Below are 17,152 nucleotides of genomic sequence, written 5' to 3'. Positions count from 1 at the left end.
CGGGGCTCGGCCGGGCCCTGCTCCCTGCCGGGCAGTCATCCCGTGATGGGCTGTGTGGGCGCGGTGGTCCCACCCGTTCCCGCAGCGGTCGGGCTGAGAGGCGAGGGGGAGGTTTCACATTCCTTCACGAGAAGAACAGCTTGTCTAACGTGCCCGCCTGACGATAACTCCTCGGGGCTGCTGCCCTCGGGTTCGCCCAGGAAATGGCGGTTTTGTCAAGGAGAACCCGGGGAGCGAGGGTCCCGCGCGGGCCCCCGCGCCCGCTCAGCGCCCGCGGTGCGGCTGCGCTGCCCGGCAGGCCCGGCTGCTCCGCTGGCTCCGGGCCGGTCAGACTCCAGGTGCCAGCGGTGTCTTTCATTTTTTTTTCATTATTAACCCTGAAAGGAGATTGCTCTGTACCCAGCGAGCCTGACTCAAAACTTCCTGAGCTTCTAAGCTGACTCTTTCCTCTTTGACTCTTTCCAGGCACATGATCTTTTTGTGTCTGTTGAATCAACTTTTCAGTTGCTGTTGGGATTCTTGGGAACTGGTGCCAGCTGCAGTGGTTTTGTGCATGGACAATGGATGTAGAAGGGAAAAACATGTATTTTGCTGAAAGATGGCGTTTTGCACTCAGTTGTTTTGGGTGGTTTTTTGCAGAAATAGGTGAAAGGAAAAAAAAATGTTCTGTGATAAAGTCTGGTTTCTTACGTGTGTGAAATCAAGTGGAGTTGAAACAGACTGTGGTTCCCCTTGGCATCTGTAAAGTTGGTGTTAAATTTAAAGGAGGAAACGAGTTTCAGTCCTCTCTTCAGTCTTGCTTTGTAGAGAAGTTAGATAATGCTTTTCTCTGTTTTTAGTTTGGTGATAATAAGGGAAGGGAACAAAAGAGCAGAGGTAAGCAGCTGTGCACCAAGTAAGTTCCCTCAGAATGGCTGCTGTAACTTTTAAGAGCCATTCCTAGTGTAAATACATTCCCCTGAAGAGGTGCAGTGTGAACAAAAACTGCACAGAAGCCTGATTCCTGAGTGGGTGTGAATTTACTGTATTTCCTGCTTGGATATGTATTTTGGGTTCTGTGTTGTATTCAGGTTTTAGCATAAAAGCACTTTGGTTTCCAAAAGGGTGGTACAAATGGGAGACTACTGTAGTGATTGCTCATGTCGAGTTTAGCTTCTGGTTGCACGTAAATCTACATGAAACCAGTTTTGTGTGTCTCCCAGTCACAAAAGGTTTGCTTTTTCTTTCAGTGACACACAGTTGTCCTCCACACAGAGGCAGCACTTCACAGTAATGCTGGAAAGCCTCCCGAGCTGCAACTTGTAATTAAAAATCACACCCTGTCATAAAACTATGTGCCTTCCAGGCTGATTTAAAAATTCAGGCTACGAACACGATGCATCGTGTGATTGCCTCTCTCTTTGAGATATTTTAATAATATTTTTTTTAAATTTTCTGATTGGCTTTTAAAAAGCTCTCCTGAAGAAGAGGCAGTAGAGTTTGGGCATGTTTTTTTATGTTTGAAGAATAATAAGTGTTTATGCATATTTTATTTCTGGTACAATACTGGTGTTCTAGTATTCTGAGCTATGACCAGGATGTCCCTGCATTTGGCACAGTTGAAAAATGCTCTGATCCTGACAACATTCCTGTGGCTTGGATAAATACATCCTTTTACTTAGCTGTGGAAACGCATGGTGGTGCTCAATCCTAACATTAATAAGTGCTAAAGTGTAAGTACTGTATAGTTACAATTCAGAGCCCAAACAGCATAATCTTTTCTTTGTACTGAGGAGTCTTTTGTGGTGGTGCTCTCTGGGTTTACGCTACGGAGCAGTGTATTTATCTGTGTTTACACTAGCAAAGCAAGGAGAAAGGAAAAGCAGTGGGGAAATTTTAAAGCAAATGCATGTTTCCTTTCACCCTGATGTGCACTACATCCTGGGATGCTCCAGGGTGAAATAAAATAAGTGACTGCATGTCAAGTTGATGTCTGCTGGCTCTCTTTAAGTACCTCATGTTCAACAGCAAGTATTTCTGAGCATTTATGAGGATTACAATCCTGTGCATAACTACTGAAGCCAGGGAGCTCATCTTCTATATTATTGTTCATCCTGGACTTAAGAGAGCAGAATTCCTACTAGCAACTCAGGGGGATGCTAGGTAAGAATCCTTTAAAATCAGTTAAAAAAGTTTTCAGCTTAAGTGGAAACCTCAAAAGGTTGCCTTGAGAATTAAGAGGAAGTTTAGATCAAGATCTCTTTGTGATCTGAAGAGTTAGAAAGCAAAAGGTGATGACATTACAGGGCTGAGAGATGCTAAATATTTGTTATATTCAGTGACTAATGGTGGAGAGACAGTGATCATGATGCAGGCTATGAATGGGCCAACCTCCCAGGTTTCAAAGGTTTGCACCTTTTTTTTTCTTTTTTTTTTTTTTTCCCCCCAGATTGCTTTTTGGTTCAGAAAACTCTTGAATATGTGCCAGTCTCTCTACCCCGCTTTTAAATTTAACCCACTTTAGGAAAAAATCTAGAGCAGAGCCCATATTCTCCAATATCTGTTTTATGCTTTCTGGTTTCAACTCTTACTACTTTCTGCAATACTTTCTTATTTATTACTATTTGACAGTCCCTTTTCTCTGTTTTATAGTTAGTTCTAAGCAAGTGGTAAAAGCAATGATGTCTGAGGATGTCAAACTCTTCAGGTCTATACAATCCAGTGGTTCCAGCCCAATGCAGATATGTTGTGCACAAACCTTCTGTGCTGCCCATGGCCTCTTCCCTGGAACACAATGGGCAGCACAGCTTACTGGGCACTGCCACCAGTGTCTCCTGGAAATGCTGTGTTAGGATGTGGGTTCTGAATCACTGCCTGACTCTGGGCAAAACACCGACAACTGAATTTCCAGTGTTCAATAACGTGACGTGCTTCAGTAGCTGGCAGCTCAGCTGGAGACATGGAAACGTCTCAAGTTTGAAATGAAAGACATTATCAAGTTATCAGGAATACAGTAAGTCTCTGTCTCAGCTTCCTTATCAGTAAAGGGGAGGTTAGAATGATATTTATATAGTTTTCTTACAAAAGTTTTTTCAGGATTATTTAATTAATGATGGCACTGTGAGATGCTATAAATACTAGAGGCTTGTACCAGTGTAGCATATGATTCTCCACTTTCTGAATGCAACTGTTATTCTTCTACCACTATTCAGCCCAATTATTTTTATTTTATTTACTTCGATTCTTTGTATTCTAGATGATCCCCCACTGGCAAGGTATCTTGGGAGAGAACTGTGATGCTTTTGTTCACTGAACAAAACCTGATTCATCACTTTCCTTACATCATCACCCAGCTCTCTAGCTTCCCTCCAGAGATTGGTATGGCTTTTTAGGTAAGTTGTAAATCACAGTAGCTGTTGATTTGTTTGGAGTCAGCACTGTCCAGTGTTATAAAAGTGGTAAAAAAAATATATGTAATTAATTATAGAAGATACATAATTATTGGAGATCCTGCAAGAGTGGTTTCTTGAAAAGAGTGCAAATAAATACGAAATTGAGAAACTGGAACTAGCTGAATTGCTAGAAAGAGATCTGGAAAGCAGGGAGAGTCAATGAGAAGCTAAGTGATTGGGAGAAATCTAGGAAATAGGGTCAGACAGGGAAAAACACAGGACTTTCTGAGATGGGGCTGTGGAGTGTAAGTAACAGAAAGAGGCACTGGCTCTGCTGCTGTTGTGGGACCCAGTAATGCTCCTGGTTCCTGTGCCTGGGTACGTGTTTCTGCAGGGACTACAGTTTATTTGTTCCTTTGTCTGGTGAATGGGATGAAACTGCAAGAGAAGAACACATGGGCTTTGGGGCTGGCTGTCATCAATGTTGTGAGGAATACACGAGGCATCAAATTAGGTTTTGCAGGCAATTCTAATTTTTGCATTGTTTAACTTTTGTCTGACTTTATGCAATACAACCTAATTGTTAAGACATTCCTTTACTTTTACATACATATGTATTTTTCAAGACAGTGGCTTGTAAAAAGCTTCAAATAAAACTGCCCATGTTATTGTCCACCTTAGGCATGCAGTGTCCTTCCATGTCAGTGTATTTTGCTGCTCTTGAGAATTCTTTATGAGGAATTTTCTTTGTAAGCAGTTTGGGGTGCTGGCATTTGTCCATCTGCATGGACGAATCAAGCTCCCACATTATCTGAACTCTGAGAAGGTCCTTTCAAAGTTTTAATGAGATGACACCATAGCAGCTCCCTTCAGTCCTCAGTTGCTGATCATTGGAAGTTTGGAATCCAAAACCTTCTGTTAATAATGAGAGATAAACAATCACTGAATTCAGAGTTCTTTGCCACCCAGTGTCAAATGCACGAAAGGCTTTTAAAATTCCAGAGAAATGAAGCAGAAAGTTGAGGTGCTTTTAAAAAGACACGACTGACAAGACAGGAGTAACATCTCTGCCCATTAGAAAACCTTTGCTTTTGTGAAGTAACACATTTTCAGAATTAAATTCTGAGAGATTCCAGAATGAAATAAAAAGTGGGGTTCAGCTCCTATTGTTTGCTTGCAAACTGAAACAAAAACTTCAGTGATTTGCTACAATACTTTCATGATATAATTACTTTTAAATAATAATGGAGATTTCCACTTCATCTCCTGTAAGTATCTATCACTGTCTGCAGTTGTGAATATATGTCTCTCTCTGCTGCTTGCTGTCTTTTTTCTCAGAAGCAGCACTGAACACAGGGGGTAGGACTTGGAGATCCTGCACCATCACCCCTGGCCTCAGTCAGCATTGAACCAAGCCCACAAAGAACAGAACAGAACTGATTCATGATTTTTTTTTTTTTTTTACCCGTGTATGGCAGGAGAAGAAAAGCAGACCCTAGAAATGAAGCTGAAATTCTTCTGCCTTATATGACAGCTGGTTCAGACTCCTTGTGATAAGAAGTGGGGTACTGGCAAGTACTGGTGACACAGCAGTGAGTAGGCTGAGCCCAGCAGAACAATGGGGTGGCTGGAGACTAGTGAACCTATTGTTTTTCCATGCTCTCTGCAGGAGTCCAGGGTTTTGAGCAGTGTGTTTACCCCAGATACAACAACATAATTAAGTGACAGTGGCATGATTAATAAAAAGATGCATGAAACGAGCTGCAAGCACTTGTCAAGCACAGGCCTGTGAAGTGACAAAGAAGGAAACTAACTGCTTAGGAGAGAAAGTCAGTGGAGAGAAACCCTGTGCAGAAGGGTCTCTGTAAACTTTGTAAGCCTGACCAGAGCAAAAAATGCTTGAGTAACAATCATAAGTACATGCATGTCCTTTGTTTGGCTGGACATGCTTTTTCTTTCTAAAGAGAAGTCATTACCATGTTCAGGAATCCTTGCACGAACCAATAGCTTTAAACTAAAAGCTTTACAGCAAAAAAGCCTGCTATTTTTAAAATGGCATTGTAGTCTGAACCTTGTGAACAATTGTATCAGTAAGTTGAGCTCCTCTGTGGTGCCAGAGAAAGGGCTTTCATCTGGGAGGGCTCCATCAGCTGTGACATTTGGTCTTCATCCTGGGCTGGCTGGTGTTTGGGAGAAGACAGGCCCAGTGTTACACCAACAACAACCACCGGAGTGTACAGCAAGTTTTGAGAGAAGTTAACATGGACATGTTCTATCAACCTTTTTCTTCTGGTGTTTTGAAAACCCCGGGTACTTGGACAAGGGTGATTTTGCAAAGCAGAATGTGGACAGATGCCCACTCTTTTATTTTAGTATTTCTGCTTTATAGAGTTAAGACATTGTGTTGAGGCTACATGTTATTAGTATCTATGTCTATGAATGCTTCAGTTCTCATTAGAGGTGGAAGGAATAAAGCAATTGCTAAGTTGGCTAGCCCAACCCTTGTGAGCTACAGGATTTTCCAGTTCAGTCTATTCCCTCATTCCTCGTTGCAGTAAAGTTTTTTCATGTCTCAGACAACATGGCTTTGTAATTTTTCAAATATCAAGGTAAAAAACATTACTTCTCTTGGGTCAGCGTTTTTTCTTAGCGCCTGGCCTGGCCACCCAACCTTAACAGAGTCAACCTTAGTATTTGAAATTAATACCGAGTTTTGTGTTCCACAAGATCATTACAGAGTATTATTAAAGCAGCATTTGCCTTTCAAACAGCTGCCCAGACACCACCTCAAATTTTGCTGACCGACTCCTGAGTCATCTTTCAGACTCGCAGCTGCCCTGACGAGTCCTCCGCGTCCCGGCAGGACCCAAAACCAAACCAAAACCCTCCTCTTCTAAGTGGAATGTAAACCCAAACCTCTCCCTTTTCCGGAGCGGGGGGGAGGGGAAGGGCTGACAGCGTGGCGAGAGGCACCAAGCTGCCCCGCCGCTCGCTGCGGAGCTCCTCCCCACCCAAATTCCTGCGCCGAAAACGCCGCTTCCCTCCCCAAACCTGTGCTCCCCGCTCCGCTCCCCCAGGCGCGGGGCAGCGGCGGCCGGCGGGGCGGGGCTGCGGGAGGGGCGCGCGCATGCGCGGGGCGGGGCGCGCGCGCAGGCGGCGGGGCCATGGCCGCTCGTCTGTGGGGCCGGAGGGTGTCGGCGTCCTGAGGCGGCGCGGCGCGGCCATGGTGCCTCGAGGAGCCGCTCTGCCGCCGCCGGGCACCGAGCCGCTGCCGCCGCCGCCGTTGTGAGGCGCGGAGCCCCGCCGCGCCACCGGGGAACAGGACCAAGAGAGGGAAGAGGAGGCGGCGGCGGCCCCGCCGGCCCAGGTGATTCCCCGCCCGCTGCCTCAGGCACGCGTCCTCCCCCTCCCAGCCCCTCGCGGCGGCCCCGGGGGCTGCGGTGCCCCCCGCCCCGCCCCCCAGGTGCGGGGGCCCGCGTCGCCCTCCCCTCCCCGCGGGTGCGCACAGCTCCGCGCTCCTCGCACGCGTGTTCCCGTCCTGCGTGGCGGGGCTTCCCCGGCCTTTCCCGTGCGCAGCGCCCCCCGCCTCCCTCCCTCCCTCATCCTCCTCCCTCCCCCTCCCCGCCCTCCGCTCCCCCTCCCTTCGCCGCGAGCTTTGCAGGGGGTTACTAGAGTTCAAAGGCGGCGGGGCTGCGCGGGGCCCGGGGAAGGATGCGAGGGGCTTTCGGCAGCGCCGGGGATGAACGCCAGAGTTTCGCCTGGCAGGAGGCGGCCAGGAAATAAGTCTCTGGTTGGATGGTGTGCGTGGAGGGGGCACTGGGGGGGTCGTAGAGTTTGCACGCCTGCAGGCATGCGTACGTGTGCTCAGCCCGGCTGTGCAGCTTGACTCAGGCCCAGAGGATGAGTTGCTCGGTGCTGCAGTCGTGACCGAGGTGTTGGCTTCGCCGTGGCGGCTGCGGTGCTGCTCTCGCTCCCTGGGGTCTGGCTTTACCTTCTGGCTTCCGCAGCCGGCTGGAAATCTCCCCCAAGCCCGCTTCCCGGTGGGCAGGCGCCGCACGCCTTGGCGGGGTGGTGGTGCAGGTGGAAGGGGGGAGGCCGGTTGTTCCCTCCTGGAGACGGGCCCTACAGCATATGGTAATGCTTATGTAAGGAGCAGTCTCTCCGTAGCGTGAAGAACAGGGCTTTTTCTCTCTTTCCTGCTTGTGTCGTCTTAGTCGATTTTTTGAGGCCCTCTGTAGCCTTTTAAAATAAGGTTTCTAATTAAAATTTTCGATTTTTTTGAGCTTTTTTTTCCCCCTGTGACCGAGAGGGGTTCCGTGAGTACAGTTGTGACAGATGGTCGCTGTTAGAGGGATTCTTACCTTTTGGTTGCACTACCCTTTTTTTTGGCAGTGTGTGCGGGGACTGGTGCATAAATACTGTGATTGGGAGAATAAAGTGAAAAAAGGTGTTTTTTTTTAATGCACATAAGTATCAGTAAGCAAGGGAGAGTATTAGACATTATAGGCAACAAATGCTTTTTGTTTACCAGTGAAAAATGAGATTTCTGTGACAAGTTTGACTCATAAGTATTAGCCACTTGTGATCTCATTCAGAATACTCTTTTTTTTCAAGTCTGTAGGTGTTGCTGTATTTGTTTCTTCGGAAATTTTTAGTACAAGGGTTCTGTTAACTTTGTTTTTGGTTTTGAGACTCAGATCCTTTTGGTTGTATTTGTGTTAGGGATTTTTGTGTATGTAACACACCCCCAGAGATCAAACATGGGAGGGGAAGAAAGAAATAATTTTAACTACTGTATTTGATCGCTTTTGTTTGTAGGCTAATGAAGAGAAATTTAAATAGCAAATTTTTTTTATTAAGGTGAGAACTGTTAACTGTTAAGCTATTGCATGTAGTTACTTTGGTTTATCTGTAACCTTGACTTATTTTTGCCACTTATCTTAAATAGCGAGCTGCCAGTGCATGGTATCTTTTTGTTTCTAGTTAGCTTTAATAACTATGGTAATCATCTACTTTTTTAGAGCTGTAATATCATGAAATGATTTGTTAGTGTCTGGACTCATTAGCATTAGGAAATAAGTGTCTGTGACCACCATTACGTGGAATGATCATTTAAAAATCTTTGAGAAAAGCATAAAGCTGCTGCTGCTTTTCCAGAACACAGGATTCACCTTGTTATATTAGTCTTAGGAGGAACCACTGATGTTAAAGCAACATCATTCTAATAGAGATATGAACTGAGTGACAGAAGTACTGGGGAATTCCTTCCTTGGGAGATGATGGAAAGACAGTGTCTTACTCTGGTTCAGCAGCTGGAGTCTGTGGTGCAGATACTGAAAGGCACATCATGCCAGTAAGATGTGGACAAATGGGTGTGTCTTGGAAAACTGCAGCAGCCTGCCTAGTGTTTCACGTTGCTCTCAAATCATTCTCTAAGCTGTTTGCTAAACGTGAGTTGTTTTCCTGCTCTTCACACAGACATGTGGATAGCTTTTCTTTCTGTCTTCAGGAACTCTTTGTGTTTGTGTGCTGATTTACTCTTCCAGTCCATTTTTAGCTCCAAATACACCTGGCAATGTTTGTTGTGGTTATAAAGTGGACAGTTCACTGTAGTTTTGCTTTTTAAGTGCATGTTTATGTCTAGAGCCTCCAGTATGATTCAGACATTTGTGCCAATTTCCCTGCCTTCTGTTTAACATTTCCTGCTGCTTTGTAATTAGTTGTATACTTAAAAGGAACAGAAGTGGGTAATTCACCTCATGGACTTTTTCTGGAAAAAAAAATAAATTGCATCTTAAGTTTGAAGGTGTTTTAAAAGTGACTTTTCTAAGTATTTTCACCATTTTTTTGATCTTTCTGTCACTCCAATCTGGTACTGCAGGAAGCTAAGCTGCTTGTTTGACAGGCCTGGAAACCAGTGCTCTTTATACAACTTCAATAGCTAAGGTGGCAGCAGCAGCAATAGAAATGTTTCCTGTGTTGGCCTAGAGAAATCTTGATAGTCTTCTTTTATGTTTCAACTTCTAACCAGTCAGATGACTAGTTATTGGCATTGCAGGTTCTAAACATGGGAAACATGCGTTGTGTCTGTATCTAAAATGGAAAAAAAACTAAATGAGCAACTGTGGAGGATGAAATATATTTCACCCTGTCATGTAACTTCATCGTGGTAGGACTTTTGGGTTGCGGGGTTTTTTTTGAGGTTGATGGGGTATACCAGCTTTACTTATATGTCTGGTTTTCCTGTGATCCAGCTCTCTGAGGTGGGTTGTCACAGACTGCATCATCTTGGGCTGTCACTAATGCTCTGTGTGCAGGTCCTCTGGGTGTTCTATCCTCTGCAGAGGCGCTTTGGGATTGCTGCCCAGATTTTCTCAGAATGTGCTGATACAAATGTAGTTAGGCAGGCTTGTAGGTGTAGGCTTGAAAACATGGCTGTGATGGGGGGGAAAAAAAAGAAAAGCAGAATAACTAGTTAATAAACCAAACCTTCGGCTGGCAAGAAGCTGTAGAGTCAAAAAGGACCTCAGAGCAGTTCAGTTTATTGAATCAATCTATATTTTTTCCCCTGAAGATTCTACTTAGAGATATTATTAGTAATTTTTTATATTTTATTTTTTTTTAAATAAATTAGAGTCAGGTCTTTCAGGTGCCTGACTGAACTTGGCAAATCTGTGATCTAAAAAGCAAGCAGCCTCTGTTAATGTGACTAGATTTGAACTGATCATATGCAGGCAGAGCACCAATCCTGTAGGAATCCACAAAGGTACTGCATACCTGGTGGATTTCTTAACCTCTGTTAACATGTGTTAGTCCCTGAGTTCAGTTCCTTGGTCTTACCTGCTTGTTATGAAAAATAAGAGACACAGGCTGTTTATAAATCGTACACTTGCTATATAATTGACAGTGTTCTGGAACTGCTCATATTGTATCAATGTACTCCAGAAATAAATCTTCAAAGAAAATTTTAACTTCACAGCTCTGTGATATGTATCCTTGTATCCTCATTTACCGAGTTGATTTTTTCCTCCTTTATATAAAACTTACTAGAATTAATGACAGTTGGAAATGTGGCCTTTTATTTTTTTCTATACAGTTAACTGATTCTAGTTGGTTTTTTTTCTGTTTTTAGTATGCATTTAATGTGAATGTGTGTTCGCTTGTGTTCCTGTGAACAGATAAGGACTTGACCAGATCTGTTTTACAGTAAAGGTTGTTTTTTTGCAAAGTATGTTCCTTGTTTGTTTGGGATTACTAACCTTAGCTGTGCCTCAGTTCACAACTGAATGAGCCTTGGGTGAGTAGGAATTTAGGAATTATATTGTTTCCTAGGTAGAAATAGGTTCTCCAGTCAAGGTACCAAAGCAGCTCTCTAGCAATCCATATTGTTAGACCAGATGAGAGGGGGGAAAAAAGAAAAAAAAATGTTCTTGCTAACTTCTTACATAGCAATATTAAGTGGTTTGTTTGCTGACCAACTCTCTAAACCTTTAAATTGAAAGCTAAGTACTCTCTGGTTATTACATTAAATTACTGAACTACTCCAGTGAACTACAAAAACTGAGTATTATTGGAAATCCTGATTGGATCCTAATGACAGTGTTACCGTACACATCTGCAACGTTCCACTTCTTTATTAATACACTTGGTATGCTCACTGCACCTGGCCTTCTCAGCAGACATTTCTTAGTGCTGTCCTTGTTAGACAATTTCAATTATATGGGAACAAGACATCTTTTGCTTTCCTTGCTGATGATTGCATGAGAAAGAAATGTTTTGATGAGCTGGTGAGTCACGTACTGCCCGGAGTTCTAGGGGTTTTTTTTCTTACAGGTTCACACAGGGAAATTATTTTCTAAATGCATATTTTAGAAACCTTTTCATCCTGTTCCTTCCCATCCTGTTCCTTCCCTTTTCTTCTCTTGTTTTCTCCCTCCCAAACTGATGATACAGAAATCTAAGTCTCTGAAGAATGGGATTCTTCTATACTTGAAATTCCCTTCTCCTCCCATGAACAGGACGGGCATATAGAAGGAAGGCTTCTGGGGACTGCAAGAATGCAATGCAGCTGATAGGTCTAATTTTAGTTTTTGAACATGTGACATTGAACTTTTCTATAGTTCCACGTAGGAGTTATATATTTTGTCTTGGATTTTTTTTTTTTCTTTTTTTCCCCTTTTCAAGATCTATCTGGCAAAATTTACCCTATAGGAAAACAAAAGCTTTTCCTGGTGATGTTTTCAGTTTCAGAATGTATTCCTGACAAATAATTGAAAGTGGAAACTAGGCTACAGATCAAAGACTGCTTGTTAAGAGACTTATTTAAAGTAACTAGTTTCATAGATGTGAGGAACAGAATTTGAAATTGTCTTCCTTGGTTTTTAGTCAAGGTTGTGATCCTGTAAGAGGGTGAGCATCTTGTTCACAGATGTTAGGCTGAATGTTGCAGGATTAAGTCTGGTTTTGAAGTTCTGATCCCAAATGAAATTGCTGTATCTTTCTGTGGTGATTTTTGGTGGCAGTAGTAGTAGAATAATTCTTAAATTTGCAGCTATTCCTGCGTATTTCTGTAACCATTGAGTAACTTTAGAATTAATGCTTTTCTACATGTAGAAATTCTACTCTGTTAATGTAATTTTGTACCTGCTTGGATAAATGGATGCAGATTTTGTGTGGCCTCGTTATACTGCTTTACCAGTGAGTGTTTTCTGCCTGTGATATGACAGATTTCTATTTAAGTTGGTGCATAAACAACAGTTACACTGGTTGAAGTGGCATAATTCACAGCTTCGGTTGAAATGGTAAAATTTTAATGTGATGGCAAAACCTCAGAAAGAAAATTCTATTTAAAGGAAAATATGTGTTATCTTTGAGTGGTTTTTTTAGGGGGTTTACTGCTAATCTGTTCTGCTAATGGAATGAGCTGGGAGAGACTTGTGATAGTTTTTTTTAAATTATTATTGTGTTTTACTAATTCTACTGTTTTTTTAAAAACTAGCCGTGAATATGCTTTCGACAAAGTGGGTATGTCAGGTGAGGGAAGGATTTTTCAATAAGGACTTTGTTGATAAAAAACAAAATGTTTCCATGTTAAGTTGATCACTTATGGTGGGATATTTTTAAAAAGTAGTTTTGGCTGAAATAGCACAGCTCTGTTCTTGCACTTTCTTAGGATGTGAAGTTTAGAGTTCTTCCTGAGACTGTTCTTATCTACCCTGATTTGGAACAGGGAGATGTTAAAAATCATGGGAAAAAAATTTTGAAACGCAGGCTAGTGGCTTCCCAGTCCTGTTCTTAAGTCTGTTTTTTGGCTATTTACAAGAATGACCTAATTTTTTCCTAACATCTGAGCATCCAGCAACTCTTGTCTTCATTCATTTATCTAAAGGTTTTAGAGGTTTAATGTTGTGGTGGATTGTTTGTTTTTTGTTTGTTTTTACACCAATCAAAATAATGTATTGTGAGAGCTCTTTACAATATAATGAGCTTACAGCAGTGGACTTTTGTTGCTTGTCGGTATTAGGTTCTGTTAGAACTTGGCAGCAGTGACAACTGAAGCTTTATTTAACACATCCGCATTTCTAGTGGAGTTAATTTTAAAGGGTTTCTTACCAGTATTGAACACTTTGTCATTCAGTGACAGAATATGCTGCAGAGTTGCAGTGGCTGCTTCTCATAGCCTGTAATGTGGTTTTCAAAGTTTGTTTTTATTTTAAGAGTTTGAAATGTAGATGGTTTCCATAGATAATATAAATGCTGCACTTTTCAGTTCTCTTAGATTTTAAAGTCTGCATGTAAGAATTTGGGAGGCAGCGTTTTTCAGCTTAATTTTCCTGTGCTGAACCTCAGTTAACTTTCAGTATTAGGGTGTTCTGTAGAATTCTGCATTTGGAGTAAAGAAGGAAAGTAGAAGTTCAAGTGAAAATTTCCTTCTTGTCCTACATATTTGGTTGTTCATGACTGGAAAAAGGTTTGACAGGTACAAGAATGTCATTTAAAATCAGATTCTCATTGTCACCTTACATGGGTGTTTTTGTGACAGTGGAAACTTGCAAGTCAGTTTCTGCCAGCCCTTAAGCCCTGATCCACTTGGAAAGGTAACCTAGCAGAAAAACCAAGGGGCAACTTAATTTCAAAGTTTTCATTAATTTTTCAAACTTGGCAATTTCAGGACATTTAAAATGTTTTGATATGAATTATTTCAGCTGTGTGCCTATGAACTCTTCTGAGCATAGGCTTGTATTTCAGTGTGAAGTCTGGAGAAAGCTTCTGTGCAATCTGTGTCACTCCCAACTTTCGTTGGTACAATACCATGCATTTAAACTACATCTTTTATTCACAGTAAATATTAAATGCCAGTAGTAGCTGCTTGGGCAGTGGGTTTGGTTGTTCATTCCACATATTTGTAGTCTTCTGGCTGATGTTTTCATTCATTTTGGAAAGCACTATGAAACTGTTGTCATCCGGGATGCACAGTGTAGCTGGGAGGCACTTCCTGTGTGAGAGGAAGGACGTGCTGTCTTTGGGGTTTGTAGAGCTGTCACAAGAGCTCTGTAAAAAGTGCCACCATTTACATAACTTGAATAGTTAGACTGTGAGCTAGACAATGACATGCAGCAGCCCTGTAACCTGTAGTTTACTGAGCCAGATCTGTTTTGATCTGTCTTGACTTCTGGAGCTGAATTGTTTTTATGTCATCGTGCCTTGACGAGTGTCAAGGTGTGGCTTTAGGTGTGTGCGTGAACTGTTCATGCTAGAATCTTGGCCATGGAAACGCATGAAGCTTCACATGAGGATATGTTGTGTGTGTTCAAACAACAAGAAAGATTTTTATTTTTGTGTATGAGCATGGTTTCATTTCTTGCTGTAGTTCCATGTTGGCCTGATAGTATAAACTTGCACAACTGCAGATACTTCAAAACTGGCCCAGGACAACATGGATAAAGTCTTGTAAACCTTTATTTAAAAGTGCATTTTAAAGTGCAGATTTTTCAGTTTCTTCAGTGTGGATGCAGTTCTTTCAAATTGTCCCCATAATAATTGGGGTTGGCAGCCTTATCTTAAACCTGATCTCACTGAGGGGCTGTTTGTGCTACAGGTAATTCTTTTTGCTTCTTTGAATACCTGCTTGTACATAAAGGCTTGCTGGATCATCCTCACCTTGGCCTTGAGTACTTGGACTGGACTTCTCTAATACAATGTAAATAGTTGTTGGCTGACAGCTTGGGTTGAATTGTAGGTTGGGCAGGTGGCATGTGGTAAAACCAGTAAATTTCAGTTAGGAACAACTGTCAGTTTGGGCTGCAGGCAGTGCTTTTGACAGTATGTGAGAACTGATCCTTTTGCTCTTCAAATTGGTCCTGTTTGTGACTAAATCTCCTTGGATATGCCGTTGTGGACTAGCATTTTTTTCCGGTTTTAAAGAAGAACTCTAAAGTGCCCATAATTGTCTTATATCATCCATAGCCTCTTAGCTCAAGCTTCAAAATTAAGTTACCTTCTAATACTCTGGAGTGAGGATATGGTCTTTTGTATGATTCCTTGTGGTGAATTCCATCGATATGGGTAGGATAGTTGCGTTGTTGGTCCTAGTCTTCAAAACCCACAGCTCTCAAATTCTGGAAATATATAAATTCACAGAAGTTAATGAATGCCATAAATTATTTATCAAAACCTTAGATATTGGAAAATTACTTGTTTCAATTTGCATTGAAAAAAAATTATTATTCTAAAATGTTTTAAACAACCACAAACTAAAATAGTTCTTAACTTGAGAGGCATATAAATAGTGCTAAGCTAAGTAAAGTATTTTAATTTTGTTGGTGTTTGCTTTCTAAAGCTTATCAGGTGCTTGCTTCCAAAGCCTATCATGTTATTGATTATGTAGTACCTAGTATGCTGGGATCTTGACTGCTAAATTAGTGCAAATAAGTGTGAAGGTTTATTTGATGCACACTCTGACCATTTTGATGTCATCAATCTGCCTCTCCTTCCCCATTTTACAGTATCACTGGGGAAGAATTGACCTCTATATAGCAAAAATAGAAGCTATTCTGTCTGGATTTGAATTTAACTCAGTTGATTCATTCAGTCATTTGTGGCCACACAGGAAGCCCCATTCATAGGATCACAAAGCCTAATAGCTGTTTGTACAGTGAGATTGATCTGATTACTCCTCTCTGTCTTGTGCTATTTACAGTCTGCTGCCAATTCACAGAAAGGGAAGAGGATGGCTGCAAAGGAGAAGTTGGAGGCAGTATTAAATGTGGCCCTAAGGGTCCCAAGTATCATGCTCTTGGATGTCTTGTACAGATGGGATGTCAGCTCATTCTTCCAGCAGATCCAAAGAAGCAGCCTGCACAACAACCCTCTCTTCCAGTACAAGTACTTGGCCCTTAACATGCATTATGTGGGTAAGTGTACATGTATTCAAGAGAAAACTAGTAAATACTTTTTTACTTACTACTAGACTTTTAAGAATTTGGTAGTAGCATGATAATATATTGATGACAGTTCTGTTTCAGGCAGTGTTCATGTTAACAGTAAAGAAATCTTATCTAGAGTTTTCTTTGGAGCTTTGTTATTTAGTCTTGATATGTAAATGGTGTAAAACTGGTTTCTGGAAACGGCTGATGCCCTGAAAGAATAGCACAGTGACTTTGGACTGTGTCTAACTCATGAGAAAGCTGCTGTGAAATGCTGTGCAGGCAAAAAGTATTGTAATTTATAGCATTAGCATTAGACAAGAGACCACGGAAAACTTCAGATTCTGACCACAGCAGCAGCAGGTGAGCTTTCAGAGCTGCATAGATATGGCTCTACTGTTTCCAGCCTTGTGAACCATATATATGCTGTGAGTGGATTAGAGCAGGTAAGAATGAGTCCTTGTATTGCAGATAAATGGACAAAATTACTAACACAGCTCAGGCAGCTGAGGTTTAAACCTTGGCCTGGAAGCCTAGCTCTGGAATGCTAGACATCTTTGTTTAGGAGATGAAAGGATTGATGTTCTGAGACCGGCTCTCCAGGTGGGCATGTGATTCATCTAGTGAATGCGCATGGGGTTAATTAGGGATTGGATCCAGGCTATTGAGGTTGATAGCCAATGACGATCTGCATGAGTACTGCCTAGCTTGGAGGGGAATGCCTAGCATATCATTTTCCCACTCTGCAGTGCTTCTTCCCAGTAGATAGCTTTGGAGGATAAAGATGTACTGCAGTCAGCAAAAGGAAACACCCTTTAGTTAAGTAGTTGGAGGACTGTGGGTTTTTGAAGTAGCATGTCCAGGTTTTTTTTTTGATCCTGACTGCAGAAGTATTGGCTTGTGATTTTTCTTTTTTAACCTATTAAACGTCTATTGTCTGGAGGTTATTTACTGCCATTAAAAACACGTGGCTTTCTTTGTTATGGCAGCACTGACCTCATGCTGGGATAGCAATGTACTTTAAGTGCAAAAAGCTGGTGTTACAGTTCTGTACCCCTTTCATATGTTTGTGGGAGAAAGTACTTGTTCCTTGCTGATGGATGTGATGCAGGAGTGTGACGGCATGTGACTACAGCTGGCTTTCTAATGCACTTGGATGTACACAAGTACCTTTTAGGAATTCATTTATCAGATCGGTTTCTAATGCAGAACTAACAGTTGTGCAGTAGGTTATCAAGATGTCAGTGGGAATTTCCAGCTGCGACACAGCCTTTCTTTGCAGTCATTTGATAACCTTGTCCTTGCCGAAGTACATTGAGATATAACAATAAAATGAGCTACAGAAAGGATGGCTAT

The 17,152-nt window shown here is 42.1% G+C and overlaps 1 protein-coding gene and 1 long non-coding RNA gene across 3 annotated transcripts in view; both read left to right on the top strand.

The window, feature by feature from the left end:
- Positions 1–501: 501 nt before the first annotated feature.
- On the top strand, positions 502–5,911 carry LOC127390219 (uncharacterized). The gene is made up of 3 exons (XR_007890821.1): positions 502–2,992; positions 3,236–3,371; positions 4,850–5,911. It is a non-coding gene; the product is annotated as an uncharacterized LOC127390219 (long non-coding RNA).
- A 608-nt stretch (positions 5,912–6,519) lies between these two features.
- The window catches only part of RNF145 (ring finger protein 145), a 43,062-nt gene continuing 32,429 nt past the window's right edge, over positions 6,520–17,152 (top strand). Inside the window, exons 1-2 of one of the 2 annotated variants that reach the window (XM_051631328.1) lie at positions 6,520–6,738; positions 15,571–15,784. In XM_051631328.1, coding sequence (XP_051487288.1) covers positions 15,601–15,784 — 184 coding nt within the window. In that variant the 5' untranslated portion in view covers positions 6,520–6,738; positions 15,571–15,600. Of the gene's footprint in view, positions 6,739–15,570; positions 15,785–17,152 lie in introns of those variants that run through there. The other variant, XM_051631329.1, reaches the window with a different exon arrangement.

The sequence above is a fragment of the Apus apus genome, chromosome 13, assembly GCF_020740795.1.
Source record: "Apus apus isolate bApuApu2 chromosome 13, bApuApu2.pri.cur, whole genome shotgun sequence".
Classification (NCBI taxonomy): Eukaryota; Metazoa; Chordata; class Aves; order Apodiformes; family Apodidae; genus Apus; species Apus apus.
The sequence above is the reverse complement of the archived record's forward strand: the minus strand, read 5'-3'. Positions and strand labels throughout refer to the sequence as shown.